The sequence below is a fragment of the Saccopteryx leptura genome, chromosome 4, assembly GCF_036850995.1.
Source record: "Saccopteryx leptura isolate mSacLep1 chromosome 4, mSacLep1_pri_phased_curated, whole genome shotgun sequence".
NCBI classification, from domain to species: Eukaryota; Metazoa; Chordata; class Mammalia; order Chiroptera; family Emballonuridae; genus Saccopteryx; species Saccopteryx leptura.
Genome location: NC_089506.1, coordinates 106,552,892 through 106,576,859, shown reverse-complemented (window position 1 = coordinate 106,576,859; position 23,968 = coordinate 106,552,892). Strand labels below are relative to the sequence as shown.

At 39.3% G+C, this 23,968-nt stretch overlaps 1 protein-coding gene across 3 annotated transcripts in view; it reads right to left on the bottom strand.

Annotated features, from left to right (window-relative positions):
- RNASEH2B (ribonuclease H2 subunit B) overlaps positions 1 to 23,968 on the bottom strand; it is an 83,924-nt gene that overhangs the window by 22,259 nt on the left and 37,697 nt on the right. For all 3 annotated transcript variants that reach the window (XM_066380930.1, XM_066380929.1, XM_066380928.1), the window contains exons 5-9: positions 19,224 to 19,338; positions 7,287 to 7,351; positions 5,444 to 5,549; positions 4,168 to 4,249; positions 2,763 to 2,805 (exon numbers count right to left, since the gene is read on the bottom strand). In XM_066380930.1, the coding sequence (XP_066237027.1) occupies positions 2,763 to 2,805; positions 4,168 to 4,249; positions 5,444 to 5,549; positions 7,287 to 7,351; positions 19,224 to 19,338 (411 nt within the window). The remainder of the gene's footprint in view (positions 1 to 2,762; positions 2,806 to 4,167; positions 4,250 to 5,443; positions 5,550 to 7,286; positions 7,352 to 19,223; positions 19,339 to 23,968) is intronic.

The window sequence follows — 23,968 nt, the reverse complement described above, 5'->3', positions numbered from 1 at the left end:
CTGGAACAAGCAGAGGGCTGTCTGGGATTATATCACATCCTTCTCTTGGCCACACTGCAACTCTAGCAAGTGAATCTTCAAAAGAAAAAGACTGTTCATGTATGAGTTACGTACCAGCAAATGTAGGTGAACAAGCAACTTTCCTAAGAATCCATGTTTCTACTAAAATTAAGAGTCTTTAGGTGACACATTTTTTACCAGGAAAGTTACTTCACCCAGGAGAGTAGAACTCACAGGTAATGATGAAGGCTATAATAGTTTCACAATGCAAAAGCTTATTAAAACTATGAAGATGCTTCCTTCTCCCCTGTAGCAAATGTTCTAATACAGGTGTCGTCATAAACATGTGGGCATATTCACTTTTCACTGATGGGTCAAATAAAAAATATTAATGGCAAGAGCTTCAGATGAAAGACGCTTCCTCATAAATAGTAAACATGTAATAAGATGACTGACTTGTTCAAGTGCTCTTAACAGCTCACCATCAAACAAGACATGAGTTATAAATACTTACATAAAAGAAAATGATTGTGGCTTAATGTTATTCAACACTGTTGAATATGTTGGGGGGAAAAACCTTAATTGTTATATTTACTTATATTTTTTGTTATTTAAAAGACTGAATCACTATGGATTTGGAGAAACGTTTCAGAAGAAATAGAAACTTGGCTCAGAAAGACAGTAACAAAGAGTATGACTGAAGGGGTGTAGTTTTGGAAAGAGAAGAGGAAAAGGCAGATCACCGCAGGAATTAATACTCAGATGGATTGGTCTTATTATCATTCTTACAAATGATTTCCAAGGAAGAACTCAGGAACATCTCCAAAACCACTGCCTGCATTCAGCTCTGCTAGCTGACAGTGATACATTCAAAAGATGGAAGGGGTGAAGGATGGAAGCTGAGTTTCAACGTAGGCAAACATATGAAAATTAAGCAAAACATATTTAGGATTACAGGCTTTATGTTATCAATTACAACACAGAGATGCCTAAGAGCCACTGGTACGTTGTTTCCTAAAAACAATCAACTAGATTACTGAAAAAAATATCAGTCAAATTCTGGACACAAACAGGACAGCTAGCAGAAGACATTGTCCTACATTTGTAAACTGTAGTACATCAGTTTCAGTGTGAATACTGGAGCCCCAGGAAGACAAAACAGAGTAGGAGGCCTTGAAAAGCAACTAAAATAATCTAGGAGGCAAGGCTGAGATTTAGGAGAAACCAGATGCCACGATCTAAACCAGGGCTTGGCAAACTGCTGTCTGTGGGTCAAACCCAGCTGACGCCTGCTTTCACAAATGAAGTTTCTCTGGAACGCAGCAGCGCTGGCTCATTTACGAACTGTTTGAGACTGTCTTTGCCCCACCACAGCAGAGCGGAGTAGTTGCGACAGAGACCATCTGCTTCACGAAGCCTAGATGAGGGCCTTCCCAGAGTAAGTTTGCTGAACCCTCATCTAAGTCATAAATGAAGACATCACAAACAATTTAAAATTTTTGAAATCAAAATAAAAAAACAGAAACCTGGGTCCAAAAATAAATAAATAAACATAAAACGTATCACTCCAGATAGAATCAAATGCTAAAACCATCAAGAATAGATCCTTTCATGAACGATCTCTAAGTTACCAAGGTAAACAGATATTTGGGAGAAAGAGATATGCTTAGTTTTTGGAGTGAGAGAAATAAAAAAGACACAAATACACCTTGACTCTTGGACAATTCTCTGTCCCCTAGTGCCACTGTCAGAGACAGTGACTGCTGGCCTGGGAGAAGTGTGGTCTGACTCCTACCTAGCGCTACTCCTCCAGAGTGAGAGGTGACCTCCCCTGACAATCAGCCGACAGTGGTCCCCAGCTCTCACTGAGGCATGGTACATTTTCCATTCTTTCCTAATAAATACTTTGGGAGCTACCATCACTTCCAAACAGGACATGTTAGGGAAACATCTTGAGAATGTTGGCCACCTTGAGGATAGGGCAGAGAGGAAGTTGTTTAACAACCAAAACATGTCCACTTCACATTCTAGGGCTCCTGTCACTTTGCTGGCAGGAGAAAGACCTCACCAATGAGCTGGTGCTTGCTTATTTCCTGTCTCGGGGGTCAGGCCTGGATGGAGGGGCACTACTGTGTGCCACCAGGTGTGGCTGGTGACTGGTTTCTCTACTCTCCCAGTCTGGGGGACAAACACCAGCTGCAGCCCCCTGGTGCAGAGGGGCTGGGGCAGTTTAAGAATGTCTGAAAGAGGAAAAGGTTTTCCACTAACAGATAAATACATATTATACATTTATTGTGCTTGATCACTTCAAGTACAGAAAAAAAAAGTACAGACATCCTTGCTCAAAGGATTCTTTGTTACAAAAATCATGCTCCATTCATCTCATCTCTGTGCCAGTGACAACTAGTTTAGCAAAATGTAGTATTCCTGGTGATTATAAAGTTAATTACAGGATCTGGCTAACAAGAATAGTGAATTATAATTCTATATTATTTCTTATATAGGTATATGGTTATATGGTTAACTAACTCTTATTGGGTTTTGAGAGTACTTTATTATTCAGGTAACATATACAATAAAAAAATCTAAAATAAAAATAAATACCAATGGAGAGAGAGCCCAGTGCAATCTTTCTTCCACATAATATTACTCCATGCAAGGTGGATTTAATATCCTTTATACACTACAGCAAACGAAAGTTATATGGTAAAAGTTTTACATTTTTCCAGGTCCCCCAAGATATCTTAGCCACAGCTTCTTACCTTTGATGGAGGGTTTGGCAATGAAGCTGGAGATTCTGGAAGCCTAAGGAGTGAAAAATAAGAATTGTAGTCACAGTTTTTCATAGACAAGCCGACAGAAAGGCTGGGCCAGCTTAAGGTTCAGTAAGCCTTACTTTCTTCTGACAGCTTCACCACCATGTATCTTATTGTCAAGCACCTTAGTGTAAAGAATGAAATTTATCAAGTGAATAAACCCTCATCTCACTACTTAATTCCTTGTATTGGAGTTGTCTAAACTAAAAAATAAAATTAGAACTAATTTGTTGGATTGAATTGCTTTTATTTAGCCTTCATAAATTTGAGTCTTGGCATTGTAGTATTTTATTCTTGATAAACAATGAATCTAGCATCTATTTAAAAGTTAAAGTTATATTAACCATTAACAAAAAGCCACACAAAATTTACCTTTGTTCCACTAGAGAAGTTTAACTGACATATCTTTCTCCCCATCTTTAACCAAAACTTAAAATTTTTCAGTGGAAAGAGAAGAAACTAAAAGAAATAATGGAATACAAAGACATAAGGTCTCTAACTGTTATAGATAAGCAGTGACTAAGTAATCTAGGGAAATAATAAACAGAAGGGTGTGGCTATCAATTTAAAGCTGGTTTTCAACACACTTTAACTACCACAGGAATCAGTTTCTGCTAATTGTTTTTTAAAGTAGGACCTAGGCATTTGCTAAAAACAGCAACTATACCTATTAAAAGGTCATTTTATCTACATATGTCAGAGAAAAAAGTTATTACAAAAATAAGGAAAAGCTATTAAATTATCACACATAAAATCTGAACAGTTACTAAAATCTAGAAAAACATTTTTTTCAGCTCCTCATAAAGTCTTTATATTGTATCAAAGATCTTTACAAAAGAACACAAATCATGTCATTCTTCAATCCTCTGTCCTCAAAGACACAGACTGTGGTTTATCCTTTTCTGAATTCCAAGTGCTGGGTATAATAAAGGTACTTAGTGAATATCTAATGACAGTGAAAATAGTAAAAAATCTGTAACTGTAACTTTCAAATATTTTCTACACTCATCTACTTTTTCCTTCCCACCTTTATTTCTATTAAAATGATCGCAAAGAACCAAATTTGTTAAGTCTAACTAAGGATAAAATTTTAACATAGTTTACTGTCTAAAATCATACCAACTCATAATTCCAATCCTAACACAGTTCCCATAGTCAGTATTCACTAAATCAATTCGTTTCTATCAATAAATGTTCATTAAAAATTACCTGCAAACCACAGTCTATGACATAACTCCAGAATCTCTTATCAGAAACAGTGATGTGATAAGCCTTAAAGAAACACCGTTGCTGGAACACCAAGAAGTGAAAAGGTACTTCTTAATCATGACTGAAGAAGAACAATACTCACTTTAAATATTTAGATAAGTCATCACTTAATTCTTTAGGGATGTAATCAGATATCAGACCGTGGGCATAACGAACATAGTCCTCTGAAATAAATAAAGAGTGAAAGAAAAAAAATTGGTAACAATTCTAATAGATTTAAAGTCAAACTAACCAGAGTTCAGATTATGGCTCTATTTGGCCTTAGGAACTTAAGCTCTTCACCAGTTTCCTCATTTGTAAAATGGGGATGCTAGTGTCTATCTGTCAGAGTAGTGAGATGATATGAGAGATGAGATAAAAGATATCAAAGGTATGATTATATAATACAAGTACAACACAATAGATGCCCATTAAATGACAGTTAAAACCGAAATTTAGGGTGGTTTCCTTAGTTGAGGCCCTTGAATATAAACAAATAAAAAAAAAATCAGCTGTACCAATATGAAATATTCATGTCTTTTGAAAAAGACTAATTGTTTTTAGGTCTGTTTTAGTATAGAATAAATCTAATTGAACAGTAATGAGTATGCTTATTTAAGAGAAATAATATCTCTATTAAGTTCTTGCTATATAAGTGTACTAAACATTATAAATACTTTAAAACTAATAAAATGCTTTAAAAATGTAAAAACTAAACTAAGCACAGTACATAATTATTAATTCTAAAGCATTTGGATCCTTAGTACTGAGGATTAATTAAACACAGTTACATAAGACAATAAAATCTGTTTTAAACCCTGTTAAATATTTTTATGTAGAATACTAGGGGACAAATTTAATAATACAATGGGATAATCACACAGGGATATAAGCTATCAATAACAATACCCCAGGTTTGTTGCTGGGATATTTATTCTCTTCTTTTTTTTTTCTGCCTTCCAGTTAAAATAACAATTTTTCCTGAGTATTAGTTAGAAAGTATCTGCTTTTTGGACACAGTCTCAAGAATCTCATTCTAAACTGGGATTTACAGGGGTTAAGGGAGATCATTTGTTTACACTGGCTACTCGGTAAAAGTCTTGGCACATAATACACCCTCAATAAATGAAAGCTAGAGCAGTTATGGTTGTTATTATTAGTGCAAAATATATTTTTTCTGAATGAATGATATAAGTATCAATTAGTGACAGAGGCAACCTTTGGCAGAAACATTACTTGGTTCTGCAGCAAAATGCACAACTGCTACAAGAGGAGAAGACAATGACAGGAACACGAACCTTCTGACATTAAGACTTTAAAACTGTAAGAGAGGCATTCCAGGAAAAAAAAAGTCCTTTTTTAGCAAATTATTTACTTACCTTCCTTGTCCCTGGAAATCTGGTGACCAGGGAAAAATGCAGTTGACTGCACCCGGGCACCAACATTTACGTGGTTGGTTTTTAATGCTGCCACAGTCCGGTTAACCTGTGAAATAAGCAAAAGAGGAATACTAGGGCATTCCGAACTAACTCTAGAAATCCACAGCTTTCCAGATAGTTCCCCATCCATTTAAGAGTAGGAAGGAGTATTTCTTCAGCAGATATCAGACGATGAGAAAAGGCTGTGCATCTGGAAAAAGGCTGAGCAGCTGCTACCGCATTTTCGGATGATCTCAGCACATGGACTTCGGGATGACCTCAATATGAGAGCACTGATGCCAGAATCAGGCTGTGGGGCTTTGCTCTGTGACCATGGGCTAATTACTTAACCTCTCTGTGAAATGGGGATAAAAATAGTACCTACCTCATAAGATTTTTATGAAGATTAAATGAGCTAGTGTACAGGATGGGGCAAAAGTAGGTTTATAGTTGTTCATATGGAAAATAATATAAACATTAATAAATAATGATATGAAAATAAAATTTGTGTTTTGCATATTTTTAACTGTAAATCTACTACTGCCCCACCCTGTATGTAAGACCCTTAGAATAGAACCTGGCATAAAGTTTATATGTAGCAATTTTCTAAGCAAAATAAATAATGTAAATTTCCCAGGAAAGTAAACACAATAAATATAAACTTCACTTTGCTAGTCATGTCATTATTATTTGCTACTAGCAAAAACTAAATGTCAAGACTCTGTTCAGTATTTACACTCATTCTTCACCTACACAGACTAATATTAAGGCAAATGAAAAGTAAACATGAGGTCCTTTTAAAATCTTTTCACTACCCTGTAGAGTAGGTGCCTGATTAATTACACAAAGTTCAGTTCCATGCCCAGTAACATATGATGCACAAACATGTTTTTCACAAGACGAAAGACAGGAGATACAAGAGAGAAGAGAATCCTGGGAATCAGTACTGTGACTACTGGTATCACTGACCTGCAAACACTGTCAGCAATAGAGCTCCTCTGGTGAGATTCATAATCAACATGAAAGCACACCACCTCCTTACCAATGGCTTCAAAGTAGTTTTTGTGCTGTTGCTTTTTTTAGCCACAACCCACAGTATGAAATATATAGCAAACCAATAGTGAAATGCATATACAGTATAAATGTTGCATAGCTATACTTCCTACTTGCTCTTACTCTGTTAAATTTTAATTAACATCCTACCCTACCCTACCCTATTCCTATCCTATCCTATCCCATTCCAAGAGAAATACTGGTTGTCATTTATAAATCAATTTGAAAACACTGCCAGACTTTTTATGCAGTCTACTTCTTAAGATCACTAAGGTACAGGGTATGTCTGGAAGAGGACTCTTCTTCAGCATCCAGACACAGGTTGGGACACACTTCCTCTAAGTCTGAATACAGTGTGCCCCAGACCCCACTTGGCTGTGTGCTAGCAACATTTCCCCCTGAGGCACTGCGGACTGGCTGCAGCACATGCACATTGGACATGGTATCGTCTACCTTGGAAGACTCAAATTTACACCAACACAGAGCAAGAACTTCTTTCATTAAGTGGTGAAAATCAGGGGGAGATGGAGATGCAGGTAAAAAAAAAAAAAAAAAAATCCAGTGAAGTCCAGAGACACATAAGTTAGGAAGGATGGAAAGTAAAAGATTTCTTTTCACACTGGATATTTTTATACAGTTTTCCTCTCTCAGTTGGAAATTCAAGATGGTCTTTGGATGAAGACTTACCACATTCTCTAGACTTTTAAAAAGGTGCATTGAATTTTTCTGCCATACTGGAGAGGTACTATACCTTTTTTTCCAGCCACTTTAATGTCTTCTCTTTGCTGTACTTGTAATATTTTTTTTGGTCTATTTCTGGATTAAATTAAAAAAAAAAAGATTGAGTACAGTAGATTTAAAAATAAAACTCATAAGGTTATATGATGTACAACAGTGGTCCCCAACCTTTTTTGGGCCATGGACTGTTTTAATGTCAGAAAATATTTTCAGGGACCGGCCTTTAGAGTGGGACGGATAAATGTATCACGTGACCGAGACAAGCGTCAAGAGTGAGTCATAGATGAATGTAACAGAGGGAATCTGGTCATTTTTAAAAAATAAAACATCATTCAGACTTAAATATAAATAAAACAAAAATAATGTAAGTTATTTATTCTTTCTTTGCGGACCTGTACCAAATGGCCCATGGACCAGTACAGGTCCACGGCCCGGGGGTTGGGGACCACTGATATACAAGATTATTTAAAAATACTTCCTAATAATGTATATGTTTGAAAAACTCAATTGCAAACCTGAGAGTACACTTGGGACATTCAAAAGATTCCTAAACAGAATTCAAGTACTTCAGCTTTCATGCGACCATTAAATAAATGAGAATTTAAGCAACTCCTCAGATTAATCAAGCAAATCTGTAGAAGGTAATTTTTAAAACAAAATTAAAAGTGAAGAAAACTTTATTTTTCTGCATACTTTTAAATTCATCTCAATGTTTTCAATGAACGATTACTTTTCTAAAATAAAAACAAAATCCCCCCAAAGAAAATTAAGACTAAAAGCAGATGTCTGTGAACTTCATTCCATACCAATACACATAGATAGCTACTCAACACTATTGTGGTGGGGTAAGTGGAGAAAAAAAAAAGGATATAGCTCTTTCTCCGTAGTACACTATTATCCATTGCTATTTCAGGGGCGTTCAGATTTATGATATGCTCGACCTGGTCATTTTAAAGGGATAAAAGTTTCATGTCTTATAAATTACACTTCCTGTCCTCAAGATCCACAGGGCATTACCTACTGTGTCACTGAACCACTACTTCCTAGTCACACTTCATTCACGGGCGTCTCGGTTTGCATGCATTCAGCAGAAGTAGCACTTCCACTCGCAGCTTCCTGCTCCCCACGGAACCTGATCTGTGACCACTGGGAGCCCTAAAGGCAGAGGGAAACGCCTGCGTGTGACCCTGCGAGAGTCGTCCCAGGTGGTTACATAAAATGACATTTTCTCTCTCTCTTCTCTATAACCGTAGTGGGAAGTGCAAACTGCCTATTCAGGGACTGGATTTTTTTGCAGTTTGTTAAATTGCTTGAGTTATTCCAAACAGCTTGCATGGGGGTGGGGACGGCAGGTGGGCGATAGGAGGTGGGCTAGAGTGGGATCTGGACCTATGCACCCCTCTTCTCACGACTTGTCACCGAATAACAAAGAGGAGGCACTGTTGCAAATGGTACCGTCAGAAGTTTGAGAATTCCAAGATGCAAGGTCTGCTATCCCAGGAGCTACGACTACCTGGACCAACAGCCTGCCGCAGAACCATGGCGGAGGAGACCAGACTCGATTTCCCTGAAGATGATGTCCCAGACCATGTACATTAGGGGACTTCTAAGAGCATACAGCAGTCACTCAAGAAATTGTACACTGTTCAACGTATTTTAGAAGTGCTGTTCATTGCCTGAGACAAAACATCTCCAAAAATCTCAGGGCTCAGGTCTCTCCTAAGACCCTGACTAGTTACTCCCCTCTTGTCTCTACATCCAAATTCCCTGAAAGAACATTCTACAACCTGTCAGTTTCCTTCTTCTCTCCCACTCCCTGAGCCCCCTGCAGTCTACTCCCTTCCTTTTTGAAAATACTCTCTCAGGAGACACAGGCCCTGAACCAATCTTCCTGGGTTCCCATACATGTAGCTCACGATGTCACCTTGGGGAGTCACCTATTAAGTTGGACAACCCATATAAATTCAAGAGCATAACACCTGGCACATAATGAATACTTAATATTAGTTAAGACCAAATGAGAACTGACAACCTGTTCACTATAACAGCATCAGGAACTAATGTGCATTCAGGCCTCTGCTACATTCTTCCTTCCTTCCTTCCTTTCCTTCCTTCCTTCCTTCCTTCCTTCCTTCCTTCCTTCCTTCCTTCCTTCCTTCCTTCCTTCCTCCCTCCCTCCCTCCCTCCCTCCCTCCCTCCCTCCCTCCCTCCCTCCCTCCCTCCCTCCCTCCCTCCCTCCCTCCCTCCCTCCCTCCCTCCCTCCCTCCCTCCCTTCTTTCTTTCTTTCTTTCTTTCTTTCTTTCTTTCTTTCTTTCTTTCTTTCTTTTTCATTTCTCAGAAGCTGGAAACCGGGAGGCAGTCAGACAGACTCCCGCATGCGCCTGACCGGGATCCACCCAGCATGCCCACCAGGGGGCGATGCTCTGCCCCTCTGGGGCATCACTCTGTTGCATCCAGAGCCATTCTAGCGCTTGAGGCAGAGGCCACAGAGACATCCCCAGCACCTGGGCCATCTTTGCTCCAATGGAGCCACGGCTGCGGGAGGGGAAGAGAGAGAGGAGGGAGAGGGGGAGGGGTGGAGAAGCAGATGGGCGCTTCTCCTGTGTGCCCTGGCCGGGAATCAAACCCAGGACTCCTGCACGCCAGGCCGACGCTCTACCGCTGAGCCAACCGGCCAGGGCCTCTGCTACATACATTCTTTATACACATTTTCTCACCGAATGCTCAGAATGAATGGCCAGTGAAAAGCATTATTTGGCCCCATCTTAAAGGAATGGGTATGGGCAAGTTCAATGAATTGTCCAGTCTCTGAGCGGGAACACCAGGACTGCTCAAGCTGACTGCAAAGCTGTGGACCTGATTTTCATTTTACCGAAATCAATGAGATTTTCACTCGCCTCAGTACTCCTGAACCTAGTTTTGCGTGGGTAAAACCTCTCCCACGTGGTTCTATAAAACCTTTCTCTCAGTTTTTTGACATCTCCGATGACTCTTCCTCTGATTCTTTTCTAGTGTTACTTCTTCCTCCTCTGAGGCCAACTGTACCTTCCTCCTGGTGTGACTTCAGCTTATCTCAGCAAGGCTGAACAAACCCAACCAGGAAGCCCACAGCCCTGAGATGAGACCTTTTGGGCCTAAAGCCAAACTGCCCACCTTCCTCCCAAACCACCCTCCTGGAAGGCCAGGCTCGACTCTCGGAGCCATTACTCACTCCTGCCTGTCTCCCCACATCCTCACTGGACTCCATGGGGGACGGGAAAGAGCCAACATTATCTTTAGGGGACAGTGGGGGAGGAAAAAGCAAGCAAACAAACAAAAAAACTCAGAAATCTAGAGGCTTAGCTTCTTATGCTGGATCAGTAACCACTTCATTTTTTAAAACCAATTGTATTTAGTAAGAATATTCATATGATAAATACACTCATTTTAAGTGTACAATTTGAGAGTATAGACAAATGTATACAACCAACCATGTAACCATCACCCAGAAAGTTCCCCTGCGCCCTTTTGCCATTAATTCTCCCATCCCTGCCCAGACCTCAGGTGACCACTGGTCTGCTATCATTATAGATTAGCTTTCACTTTATTCCAGAACTTCACAGAAATGAAATCACATGGTGAGTCCTCTTTCGTGACTTTTTTTGCTCAACATAGTTTCTTTGAGGTTCCTCCGCTTTTTTGCAGTTAGCAGTGGTTCTTTCGTTTGCATTATGGAGAGCATCTTGGGTATGCTTTGCCACATTTTGTTACCTACTCACCTACTAAAGGATATTTAGGTTGTTTCCAGTTTTGGGCTATTTTGAAAAACTTGCTCTAAAATCAAAAGGCTGCTCTGAACATTCTTGCATAAATCTTTGCATAGATCTATGTTGTCTTATGTCTTGGGTAAATATCTAGGGAAAAAATTACTGAGTCATAAGAAATTTCCAAGTGGTTATACCATTCTATGCCTCCACTAGCTAGGTAGGGGAGTTTCAATTATCCACAACTTATTGTCTGCTCTTTTTGTTTTACTCACTCTTGTGGATACTAATATTTCCTCCTGGTTTTAATTTCCATTTTTCCACTGACTAATGATATTGAACATCTTTTCATGTACCTATGGGTTATTTATAAATCTTCTTTTCTGAAGTGTCTGTTCAAACTGCTTGCTAAATTTTTCTGGGTTGTATATCATTCTACTATTGTGTTAAAAGAGTTTATATATTTGAGATATAGTTATCAGATATATGCTATGTAAACATTTTCTTCCAACTGTGGTTATATGTTCTTGTTTTCTCAATGTTGTCTTTCAAAAAACAGAAGTGATTAACTTTGATGAAATGTATTTATAATATTTTCACTTTATTTTGTATTGGTTTCAGGTGTATAGCCTAGTGGTTATATAATCATAGTTTACTTTACATAGTGTTCCCCTCGATATTTCCAGTACCCCAACTGGTGCCATACATAGTTATTACAATATTATTGACTATATAATTATTTTATGGTTAGTGGATTTTGTGTCCTAAGAAATTTTCCTATCCAGAGAAAGGTTTTCTATGTTGTTTTCATTTTTGCATTAAAGTTAGTGATCCATTTTGAATTAATTCTTCTATATGACAGTGAAGTAAGAGTAATGTGAATTGTTTTTCCTATGGAGGTCCAGTTTTTCCGGGTCATTTGTTGAAAAGACTATCCTTTTGCCCACTGAATTATGATGATACCAGTAAAAATGATCAACTGACTCTAAGTGTAGCTCTACTTCTTACAGTAATGACACACTTGTCATAATTATTTTAGCTTATAGTAAGTCTTAAAATCAAGTATGTAAATTCTCCAACCTTTTCCTTCTTCAAAATTGTTTAGGCTATTGTGGTCTTTTGCATATATAAATTCTAGAATCATATCAATTTCTGCTAGGAGAACTGGGCATTTTAACAATATTGAGTCTTCTAATTCATGAGCATGGTATATCTCTCCATTTATTTAATTCTTCTTTAATTTCTCTCAGCAATGTTTTGTAATGTTCAGTGTACTGGTCTTACACATATTGTGTTACATTTATTCCTGGGACATTGTGATTTTTAATGATATTATAAAGGGTATGTTTTTATTCCATTGTCCATTATTCACTGCTAGTATACAGAAATACAATTAATTCTTATATATTGAATTTGTATCCTGAGACTTTATTATTCCTAATGATATTTTTTGTAGATTCTTTTCATATGCAAGACCATATTGTTTATGTGTAAACTGTGTTACTATTTACTTTCCAAACTGTACACCTTTTATGTTCTTCTTATCTTAATGAAACTGTTAGGACTTCCAATTCAATGGCGAATAGAAGTGGTGAGAGTGGACACTCTTATCTTGTACTTTATTTATCTTAAGAGAAAAGTATACTGGCCCTGGCCGGTTGGCTCAGCGGTAGAGCGTCGGCCTGGCATGTGGGGGGACCCGGGTTCGATTCTGGCCAGGGCACATAGGAGAAGCGCCCATTTGCTTCTCCACCCCCCACCCCCCTTTCCTCTCTGTCTCTCTCTTCCCCTCCCGCAGCCAAGGCTCCATTGGAGCAAAGATGGCCCGGGTGCTGGGGATGGCTCCTTGGCCTCTGCCCCGGGTGCTGGGGTGGCTCTGGTCACGGTGGAGCGATGCCCTGGAGGGGCAGAGCATCGTCCCCTGGTGGGCAGAGCGTCGCCCCTGGTGGGCGTGCCGGGTGGATCCCGGTCGGGCGCATGCGGGAGTCTGTCTGACTGTCTCTCCCCGTTTCCAGCTAAAAAAAAAAGAAAAAAAAAATATAAGAGAAAAGTGTACTGTCTCTTACAAAGAAATATGATGTTAAGTTAGGTTTGTCACTGATGCTCTTTACCATACTGCGGAAGCTCCCTTCCATTTCTTAGTTGCTGAGAATTGATAGTATGACTGATTTTGTCAAATGCTTTTTCAGCATCTACTGAGATGACCATACAGTTTTCTTCTATAATATGTAAATATGGTGAATTATACTGATAGAGTTTATAATATTTAACCAACTTTGCAATACTGTGGTAAACCCCACTTTTTTCTTTTTCCTTTTTTAATAACATTCTAGGTATATAGATGAAGATATGAACACATAAAACAGACACAACACAAGCGGACACTGCTCCTCCCCACGTTTCCACGCCGGCCGACTCTGCATGGCTTGGGGTAGGGAATCTCATTTGGAAGGCAAGGGACTCCCAGTCTCAGAGGCCAGTGCCTGCTGCCACCTGCCCCGTCACCTTCCACAGGAGCATGAGCAGAGCTTAAAATTCAATGAGAGTGAGTTTCCCAGCAGTTGGGGGCAGTGGGGCCCAAGCTTGGTTATAATGTATTAACCTTTTTATATATTTCATTTGCTAATATTTTGTTAAATTTTTTTCCTGTCTATTATCATAAGGGATATTGGTCTAGTTTTCTTTGTATAATAATTTTGATTTTGCTCTGGGGTAATTCTGGCTTCATAAAATTAGTTGGGAAATATTCCTGTTTCATCTATTTCTAGAAGAGTTTGAGTATCATTTTTTTTTTTTTGAGCACTATTTCTTTCTCAACAAATGGTAAAATTCACAAATGAAACCAGCTGTGGCTGGAATTTATTTTCTAGGAAGTTTTTAATTAAAATTTATTTAAAATGGAACATTCCCCGGACATGATGATCATTAAGAAATATCAAGCCTGACTGGTGGTGGTGCAGTGGATAAAGCGTCGACCTGGAAATGCTGAGGTCGCCGGTTTGAAACCCTGGGCTTGCCTGGTCAAGGCACATATGGGAGTTAATGCTTCCAGCTCCTCCCCCCGTCTCTCTCTCCTCTCTCTCTCTGTCTCTCTCTCTCTCTCCTCTCTAAAATGAATAAATAAAAATTAAAAAAAAGAATGTTTCAAAAAAAAAAAAAAAAGAAATATCAAGCCTGAATATCCCATAATGTTACAGAAGAACCAAGTGCATAAACTACTGATTAACTTTAAAATTTACAAATTTTATAAGCAAGGGGGTTTAAAATACTCACAAAAGTCACAGATCACCCATAATTATGAAAAATACCACAACACATTCGTTCATGCTCTAAATTTAATATTTGTGAGCATTAGTGAGTTAGATAATCTGCACATATGCTGGAAAGATTTCTCTCCTTAATGTGTCTGGTGCCTATAAAACTGGTCTCAAACATCTGGAAAGATTGGGTTTACAAAATAAAGATGGAATGAAAGTGAGTCCACAATTAAATAACATGTTCAGCAATTGGGTAATCTGTTCGCAAACCTGAATTTCCCTGATGGATTGTTGAACAAACTGCCTAGAGCACATTTTCACATCTACTTTCTCAATGTTTTCCACACCTGAGAAACTCATATGGTCTCTTTTTCTCCCTGCCTCCAGGGGATAGGAACTTGGCAACTGTACTCAGGGCATTTTAATCAGGTAAGTTTTCCTGGCTCTTCCTGTTAATCACATTGGACAGCACAGTGCAGCTTTTGCCTGCAATATGAAACAGTGTTACACTCAAGATGAAGTTCATAACCTTTTATTAGTCCTTGCCCCTGTCATCTCTCCACTGAATGTGAGCTTCTCTGGCAAGAAACGTACTGAGCCCCAGAGCTAGCAAACAGACACATCATTTCCTTTGCTAATAAAGCCGGCTGTGCTAACTAAGGTCACTGCCATCATCATTCAGGATACAAACAACCATGGCTGGGTTTATTTGGCAGGGAGAAGGCAAGGGGGACGGGGAGGTTTTCATAAGCTTAGCAGGCTTAACCTGATCTGTAATGCCACAGACTTTTAAGAAAGCATCTGGAGTCTAATATCAAAATAGCTCGCTGGGGAATTTGAGTATTTGAGGTTTTACTCTATCTGTACAGTGCCTGTGGTGAGGGTGGACGTTAAAAAACAGCAGCTTTCTTCTTCATCTGTGCTCCCACCTCGGGTATTACCTGACTACTCTTTAGCAATCTTCTTTGTTTCTTATTTAAAAATCCTAGCAATTAAATACAGAGAATGGAACCAAATTCTAACTTATAAATGGTCAATAACCCCAAACAAATCGCAGCCAGCATCCATGGAGATCACTGAAAGAGGGCAACACAGTGCCTCAAAAACAGAACGCTCACAGCCAGGGTCAGAAACACTGCCTGCTCCTTAAGCTGCTGAAGCTCTCCCTGTCTCCTTTCCTGTACCCCTCTTCTTGCCTCACAAAGGGAAATTATCAAGAGGTGATACAAGATATAAGAAACTTTAAAAAGTTTCTATTTTTACATGACAGCACCTGAACACTCTGAGTATTGGGGAAGTGTTACACAGTTATAAGGAAGAGAAAGAGTTGCTGTCAGACAGAGAGACAGGAGTTCAAATCTTGATTCTACCACTTCAAGTTCTATGATGTTAGTCAACTTACTTAAACTCTTCCAGCTTCAGCTTCCTCATTTATAAAAATGTAGGTTATAATAACAATGAAAAGGAATTACTACAAAGATTCAATAATATATGTAAAACAATAAGTATAGAGATGGTATAGAATAATTTCTCAATACATGTAAGATATTTTATTCCCTGTTACCCCCAGTCTCCTATTTAAACCACTAGTATATATATTAATAAACAGACCATCAAACAAATGTTATTGGTCACCTACTGTGCACCTAATACTTAAATATCACAAAGAATTAAAAATGTCTAATTTGCCTGACCAGGCGGTGGCACAGTGGATAGAGCGTCAGACTGGGATGCAGAGGACCGGGGTTCAAGACCCCGAGGTTGCCAGCTTGAGCGCGAGCTCATCTGGTTTGAGCAAAAAGTCCACCAGCTTGAACCCAAGGTCGCCGGCTCCAGCAAGGGGTTACTCGGTCTGCTAAAGGCCTGCAGTCAAGGCACATATGAGAAAGCAATCAATGAACAACTAAGGTGTTGCAACGTGCAATGAAAAACTAATGATTGATGCTTCTCATCTCTCTTTGTTCCTGTCTGTCTGTCCCTGTCTATCGCTCTCTCTGACTCACTCTCTGAATCTGTAAAAAAAAAAAAAAAATCTAATTTAAAAGCCTTAATAGCACAAACATTTATTGAGCATTTACTACATTCCCAGCACTTTCTGAGCATCTATTTACATGTTATTTCCATTAACTCATGAAGCATCTCTTTGTGGTAGATACTACATACTATTAACTGCAATACTTAAATAATATTCAGATGTTGATCATTCAGAAATCTCAACACTATAAAGCTAAGAGAATGAAAGTTTTATCTTATGATTTTGAACAACTTTGCAGAATACTAATTATAATGTGTGACAGAATATAGGTGATACTTTCAAACCTTCAAACTCTTCATCTGACAGATACAGGAGGCTGAAAAGATTGAATAATTTGCTCAAAACCACATACAAAATATATTTTTAATATTCCTTGTAGATAATCAGGTCCTGATCAAATTACCAGATTGTTCTTAAAGAAATTATTTCCTCAAAAGAGATATGAAGCAAATATAACAAAATATTAACATTTTTTTATTATTGAGGTTGGTACAAATAATATTTGTAGTTTTTTCCTCCAAGTTTTTCTGGACGTTTAAAATTTTTTAAAAATTGCTTCATCTGCTTATATAAGCAGATATATTATCAACCTTTATATAAACCAGAGTTCTAACAACTCTAGGCCTCAAATTTTTCTTTCTTTCTTTTTTAATGACACTATGGCAAAGCACAAACTAACTGAGATTAAATTTCACGCCGTAGAAGGTATGTAATTCTCTAAAAGTCCTGGCAGTTTTCTTCACAATCAAATTCTTCCCCTAATGATTTGGTCTATAAATCTCAAAATAATTGAAGGTTTAGAAACAAAATCAAAACAAGAAAAAAAAGAAGAGAAATAACCTTTTCATCAAAATACATAAGCAATCCCACATTACTTGCTTTGTCTCCAGACCCAAAACAAATCTGTACGGTAGTTTTCTTTATGTGGGTTCTATGTACAAGGACAGTGGGAGGCTCCAAAGTGTACAACTGGTTACTCAGAGCCGGGCAAACAAGGTAAGTGTAGCGCACGCACTTCTTGTCCGGGACTTCCAAAAGCTGGGCAATGTTTTCAAGTGAAAGAGATTAGGACAGGAGCTCAGATGACTCAATAAGAGGTCAGGGGGTTGGTATGCAAGAAGGAAGGAATTGGAGAGGGGAAGCTCTTGTTCTGAAACACAGGCTGTAAGCTGTGCATGAACAAAGGCCAATGCATGAACACCCGCTCTGAATCTGGGTTTCTGGGTTTGGGTTTAATAGTTCTTATACAGCTAATGTAACAGTTTTAAATAATGAGTTAATTGCATTTTCAACTGTATTTATTAACTTGACAAAATTAAAGTGAATTGCAATTATTTCCCCATTACCTTAGCTTTCAGTAATGGTTATGAGTTACTCATTTGTCACCAGAGAAGGACTGCTGTCTCCCGCCGGGCTCAGCATTAGGGGATGTCTTTAATGGACTGCTTTGATAAAACCTTGGCCCCCACATACCCCTCAGGTACAAAACGGAGCATTAAGTCTAGCCAAGTGTGAATGTAGTAGACCCCTCAAATGTAAAATGCAATCAGTGAGGTTCTCCCCTTTCCCACTGTAGGCTTACACTTCTTGGAATCACTTTTTTTGGTCCCCGAAGTGTAATCGTTGGCCAAACTGACTGTGACGCCAAACAATAACAACAACATATCAGTTTATTGCTTGGATTCCCACCCTGCTTGCACCCTGGAACTAGCTGGATGATTACTTGAAAGATGGATACTAAGTTTGTATAGTGCTTTTGACTAGTAAAAACACATCCACACACACTGCCTCCCTTCCTCCTCTCAAAATTCATCTGTTTGTCACCCAGCCAGTTCCTCCCCCCATCTCTTCTGTCTGTGGGATGCTACCACTACATACCCCCTTGGTCAAGGTACAAACCCAGAAGTCATCCTGACTCCTCTTCTCTTTGATTACCATCTAGTCACCAAATGAGGTTGGTTCTACCTCCAAATCGCTGCTTCCTTCTAGGTTCATCTCTCTCCTGGCGTCAGGTGCCATCATCTCCTGCTTAGACCTCTGCTGCAATTTTTGTGAATCTGGCCTCAGCTTCTCCAATATTATCCACACTGCTTAAATCTTCGCTGACACTCCAGGACCATTCGGTAAAGTCCAGACAAACATATGCTCTTTACCACCTGAACCCTTGCCCTACATTCCCACCCCATTTCTCCCTTACCAATTTCAATCCGTCCCTGGCATGCTATACTCTGGCCACACTGGACTCTTTGGCACTGCTTGAATGTGATAGACTTTTCCATACATCCATGCCTCTGTCATGCTGCTACTCTGACATAGCCTTCAGGTCTCCGGTTAGAGGTCATTTCCCTTTTGAGAGCAACACAATACACACTGAGCTGCACTCCCACCCAACATAGTCTGTGCATCCCCAGAAAACCCAGAGTTCACCTCCATTAGTCCCTGCTGTTTGCCCTACTTGTCATCTGCTCCTATCAGACCCGAAGCTGAGTGAGAAAGAATAATGTCTTACAAGTACCGCTAGAGCCTACCACCAGGGCTCAACATAGATGCTCAATAACCGCTTCTTGAATCAGAGGTATAGGTTTTATGGAATATTAAAAATGAGAACTATGAGGCAGAAAGCAGTTAAAAGTCAAGGGCTAATTCAAAGAAGAACTAAGACAAAAGCCCAAGCCTTGTGAAACCTGGCCCTTAGGACACAGGGCACCACATTTCACCAGTTGGAAGGTCAAATACTGAACAATCCAAAGTAACAGAGGACTAGAATTGACAAGTGGAAGCAAAATTTGAATGACATCTTCTGCTCCAATCCACACAGAATAGCATTACATTCAGTGGGCCTTCAAGCAGCTCTATTCTCAGACAGACGCCCACCTGTTAGCAGCCATCAGCCTGATTTCAAAGGCTATATTTACCTTTTTCCTCTGTCACATGTCGAAGTAACTTCTCAAGTTCAAGAAATTTCAGTAGCAAGATGCAATTTGGAAACATGTCATCCACCACAACTTGATCTAGAGGCTGAAACTTTCCCTGAAAAAAGACTTTAGTCAGTTAGAATGCAAACGTGACAGTCAACAAACACACATTTAAAAAGAGAGAGAGAGAAAAAAAGATACATCACTGTGTAGCTGGACTTTCAAACTAAGTTCAAAGCCACTTGTTCCACCTAAGGAGTCCCTAACCTGGGACAGGCTCCAGAACAGACTCCCAGTTTCCCTTTAGGAAACTCTGTGAGGGTTCCAACCTTAGTACAACCACTGGAAAAGACGGCGGCAAAATCCTGGAGAAGTACGGAAGCTTGCAAAGATGGCAGAGATGCCTAGAGCGGGTTCAACCCATTAATTTGAAAAAGAACCAGCTGAGGTCACAGAGCAGGAGTCCTGACAATCATCCAGGAATCAGCCTGGATCAAGGCCGGAGTGTGTCTTTCCCCACCCATCCTCACTTCTCCAGGGCTTTAAACACCACAAGCAAAAGAAAAATACCCCAAGTCAACCTATTCCTGTCAGTGGTCAGACAGTGTTTCCAAATTTAGACCATAATAAAAGAAAAGATAGTTAGAGGGGTAAGTACAGTGAAGCTGCAGGCATTAAATCAGGCTCAGCTAGATAAGTGTATCTGGCCTGGTGGCCAATGGGCCAGAGTGCAAAACACAGAAATTCAGAACCATTTTCTTCTCAGTTAGGTTTAATTTTTCTTACAGCCCTGACCAGCTGGCTCAGCGGTAGAGCATCTACTTGGCATGTGGATATCCTGGCTTCTATTCCTGGTCAGGGCACACAGGACAAAAGACCATCTGCTTCTCCACCCCTCCCCCTCTCGCTTCTCTCTTTCTATCTCTCTCTTCTCCTCCTGCAGCCATGGCTCAGTTGGAGCAAGTTGGCCCCAGGTGCTGAGAATGACTTCATGGCCTCGCCTCAGGTGCTAAAATAGTTCAGTTGCTGAGCAATGAAGCAACGACCCCAGATGGACAGAGCATTGCCCCATAGGTGTTTGCTGGGTAGATCCCAGTCAGGGTGCATATGGGAGTCTGTATCTCTGCCCACTCCCCGACTTCTCACTTAAAAAAAATAATAAATAAAAAATAGGTTTAGTTTTTCTTAACTTTACTAGTGGTATGCAGAGAAGTTTGTCTAAATTATTAGTCTCCTGACTTGGGGATTATCAGACTTTTGTATGGTTTTGCCCGTGACCATTTCTGGCTCACTCTACTTTTCTGTTAGTGACAATTCCATTTGTAGACAGAAAAAACTGAGTCTGATCAGTTTTCTTTCTGAAAATACAGCTTTCTTTGTTTTAAGGGGGTCATTTTCTCATTCATTCGGTAGCATATCTGATAGTTTGTCATACTGTCTGTTAGCTTAACAAGTGGCAAAAAATGCCTCAATTAAAATGTTCTCTTTGCCCTCAGACAGTAAAAATAGTTCACAGATTTCCCGTCTTACTGTTTTTAGATTTCTACCTTAATTAATAGTCTCCTATGATCAACTAATATTTTAAATATATAACTATTTTAAAACAATATTGTACATATATATAATGGACCACCATTTGGTCATAATATAATTTCATAATTAGTGTTTCATTCTGTTTTTACCATATATATATGAAAAGGAAATGCAATAAGCAACTTGCTTTAATATAATTTATAACAGTTGGAAGAACTAGAATAAAGAATTATTTCTTCTGATGTTAAAATAAATCTTATAATTAAAAATGAGTAAGTCGCCTGACCAGGCGGTGGCGCAGTGGATAGAGCGTCAAACTGGGACAAGGAGAACCCAGGTTCGAGACCCCAAGGTTGCTAGTTTGAGCGTGGGCTCATCTGGTTTGAGCAAAGCTCATCAGCTTGGGCCCAAGGTCACTGGTTTGAGCAAGGGGTTACTTGATCTGCTGTAGCCCCCCTACCCCATCAAGGCACATGTGAGAAAGTAATCAGTGAACAACTAAAGTGCCTCAAAGAAAAATTGATGCTTCTCATCTCTCTCCCTTCCTGTCTCTCTGTCCCTATCTGTCCCTCTCTCTGACTCCCTGTCTCTGTAAAAAAAAAAAAAAAAAAAAAAAAAAAATTAGTAAGTCAACAGTTAAAAAGTGTGAGCCAATATTTTTTTTTCAAACACATAGGAAAACATCATGTCTAAAACATAGGGAAGGAAATACCTAAATATCTCATTGTTTACTTTAAAGGGCATTTTTAGTATTTAGAAGAGAAAGATGGTTTACAATGAAAGCCAACCACCACCTTAAGCAGGATTTCTGCTTCATTCTGCATCTGTCAATCCAAATGAGCCATAACATCCCCAGAGATTCCAGAATGGCAGGGTCAGGATTAATCCACCAATTGTGGTCTTAATGCAAAATAGGGAAACACTCCCAAATATATGAGGGTGGGGGACTTTAAATGTTCATCAACGCAGGTACTAAGGCTGGTTCATGGCTTTCTTTCTGTTAATGTAGCCTAGAAAACAAATGGGAACCAACTGAAGTTTACAACGTCCTTCCTGAATACTGCCAGCCCTTCCTGGGGGTGAATGGACCATTTGCGTTCATTAGAGACCCATGGCTCACTAACTTCACTGCTGGTCTGCTCAAATTACACTATCAGGGTAGCTTCTAGATAACGGGAAATATGATTAAACTAAGGGATAAAACTTCACTAACCCATACAAAAGGACAGAAGATATAGGAAAGGATAAAAATAAAAGAAGCTAAGCTGCACCATGAGAAAGCATGACAAAGTTTTAATTCAGTTTTATTATATCAATATTTATAGCAAACTCAAAGTGACAGTCCCACAAAATAGAAGTTTTGGAATTTGGTCTAAGAATTAAATGAGACAAAACCGTAAGCATTTAAACTATATGCAAACAGTAGAGTGCAAAAGAACAGATTCTTCTAAGCAGTTTAAATAACATTTATTTGTTGAAGTTGTTTAAAGGTTTTCAAACTGTGGTTGGCAGATCCCTGGGAGTCCCCAATATCTTTTCGGGGGGCCTACAAGCCCCTGATATTCTTGATCAAAAGTAGGAGCAATTACTTTTATTTAAATTCTTGAATCTTAAGTGCAAATCTTTTAAATTTTAAATGCTCTGTGTGATAACAGTAATGTTGGGAAAGTGTGTCTGCCGGGCTGTCTCAAAGAACACACGGGCTAGCAGAGAGCTGCCCCGGCTGCTTTTCTCAAGCATACCATTTTTACCTAAAACACCCCAAAACCCCACTATGAACTATGGTGATTCAAACTTGGGTATCTGGCAGAAGCTGTCACAGCACAAAGGGACTGACAAGACTTGTAGTCAATGATAAAATTTTAACTTTCAAGCAAAAATTAGAAGTCTAGAATACCTATCTGCCTCTGCCATTATGACAGCTCCCCAATAGTTAGAGTTTTCTGGTAGGATCAGTGCTGATATCAACAAAAGTGAGTGTGCATGTGTGTGTGTGTGTAAAATGAGATGTGTCACCATTTGGAAAATCAACATAATTCAGTGATGCAATACTTTCCAAAGTTATGTATGGGCAAAAGGTCCATTCTCAGTAAAATAGACAACAGATTTTTTTTTTTTTTGTATTTTTCTGAAGTTGGAAACAGGGAGGCAGTCAGACAGATTCCCTCATGCGCCCGACCGGGATCCACCCGGCATGCCCACCAGGGGGCGATGCTCTGCCCATCTGGGGCGTCACTCTGTTGCAACCAGAGCCACTCTAGTGCCTGAGGCAGAGGCCATAGAGCCATCCCCAGTGCCCGGGCCATCTTTGCTCCAATGGAGCCTTGGCTGCGGGAGGGGAAGAGAGAGACAGAGAGGAAGGAGAGGGGGAGGGGTGGAGAAGCAGATGGGCGCTTCTCCTGTGTGCCCTGGTCGGAACCGAACCCAGGACTCCTGCACGCCAGGCCGACGCTCTATCACTGAGCCAATCGGCCAGGGCCTAGACAACAGATTTTAATGTAACAGAGCAGGGAAAGTTCATTGACAGGGTCTCAGATTCCACACTGCAGCTGACTGTTAAGAAACTATGCCTTGTTGACTTTTGGAGTAGTGTCAAAGAATATCCACAATTGTCTGAAAAGGCTTTCATACTACTCCTCCCTTTCTGACTACACGTCTGGGTCAGGCTATTCTTCATATACGTCCATCACAACAATGTATGGAAGCAGACTGAACACAGAGGCAGATAGGAGAAACCTATTGTTGTCTCTTAAGCTACACATCAAAGAGACTTACAATAATCTAAAACAGTGCCACACTCATCACTGAATTTTATTGTTTATTTAATTAAAAAAGTATTATTTATGTTAATGTATACTGGGTTTATTTTTATTTTAAAATAAATTAATAAAATTATTTTTAAAAATTTCTCAATCTTAATTTCTAATGTAGTAAATATTGATAGATAATAACAGGAGCAAAAAGCTCTATGGGATCTAAGAATTTTCAGGAGCGTAGAGGTGTCCTGAGACCAAATGTTTCAGACCCTCTGGCTAAAATTATTACTATTAATTAACCTTGTCTTCGTATCACAAAGGTAATTTTATCTATCTGGAATTCCTTAAGTCTTAACTAGAGCTTCCCCATTAATGAGCTTTTTACTAGACAATCCCTAGTTTACCTATTTCACGATCTCTCCCAAATAAGAAAATGAGAAACGATAGTATCTTCTT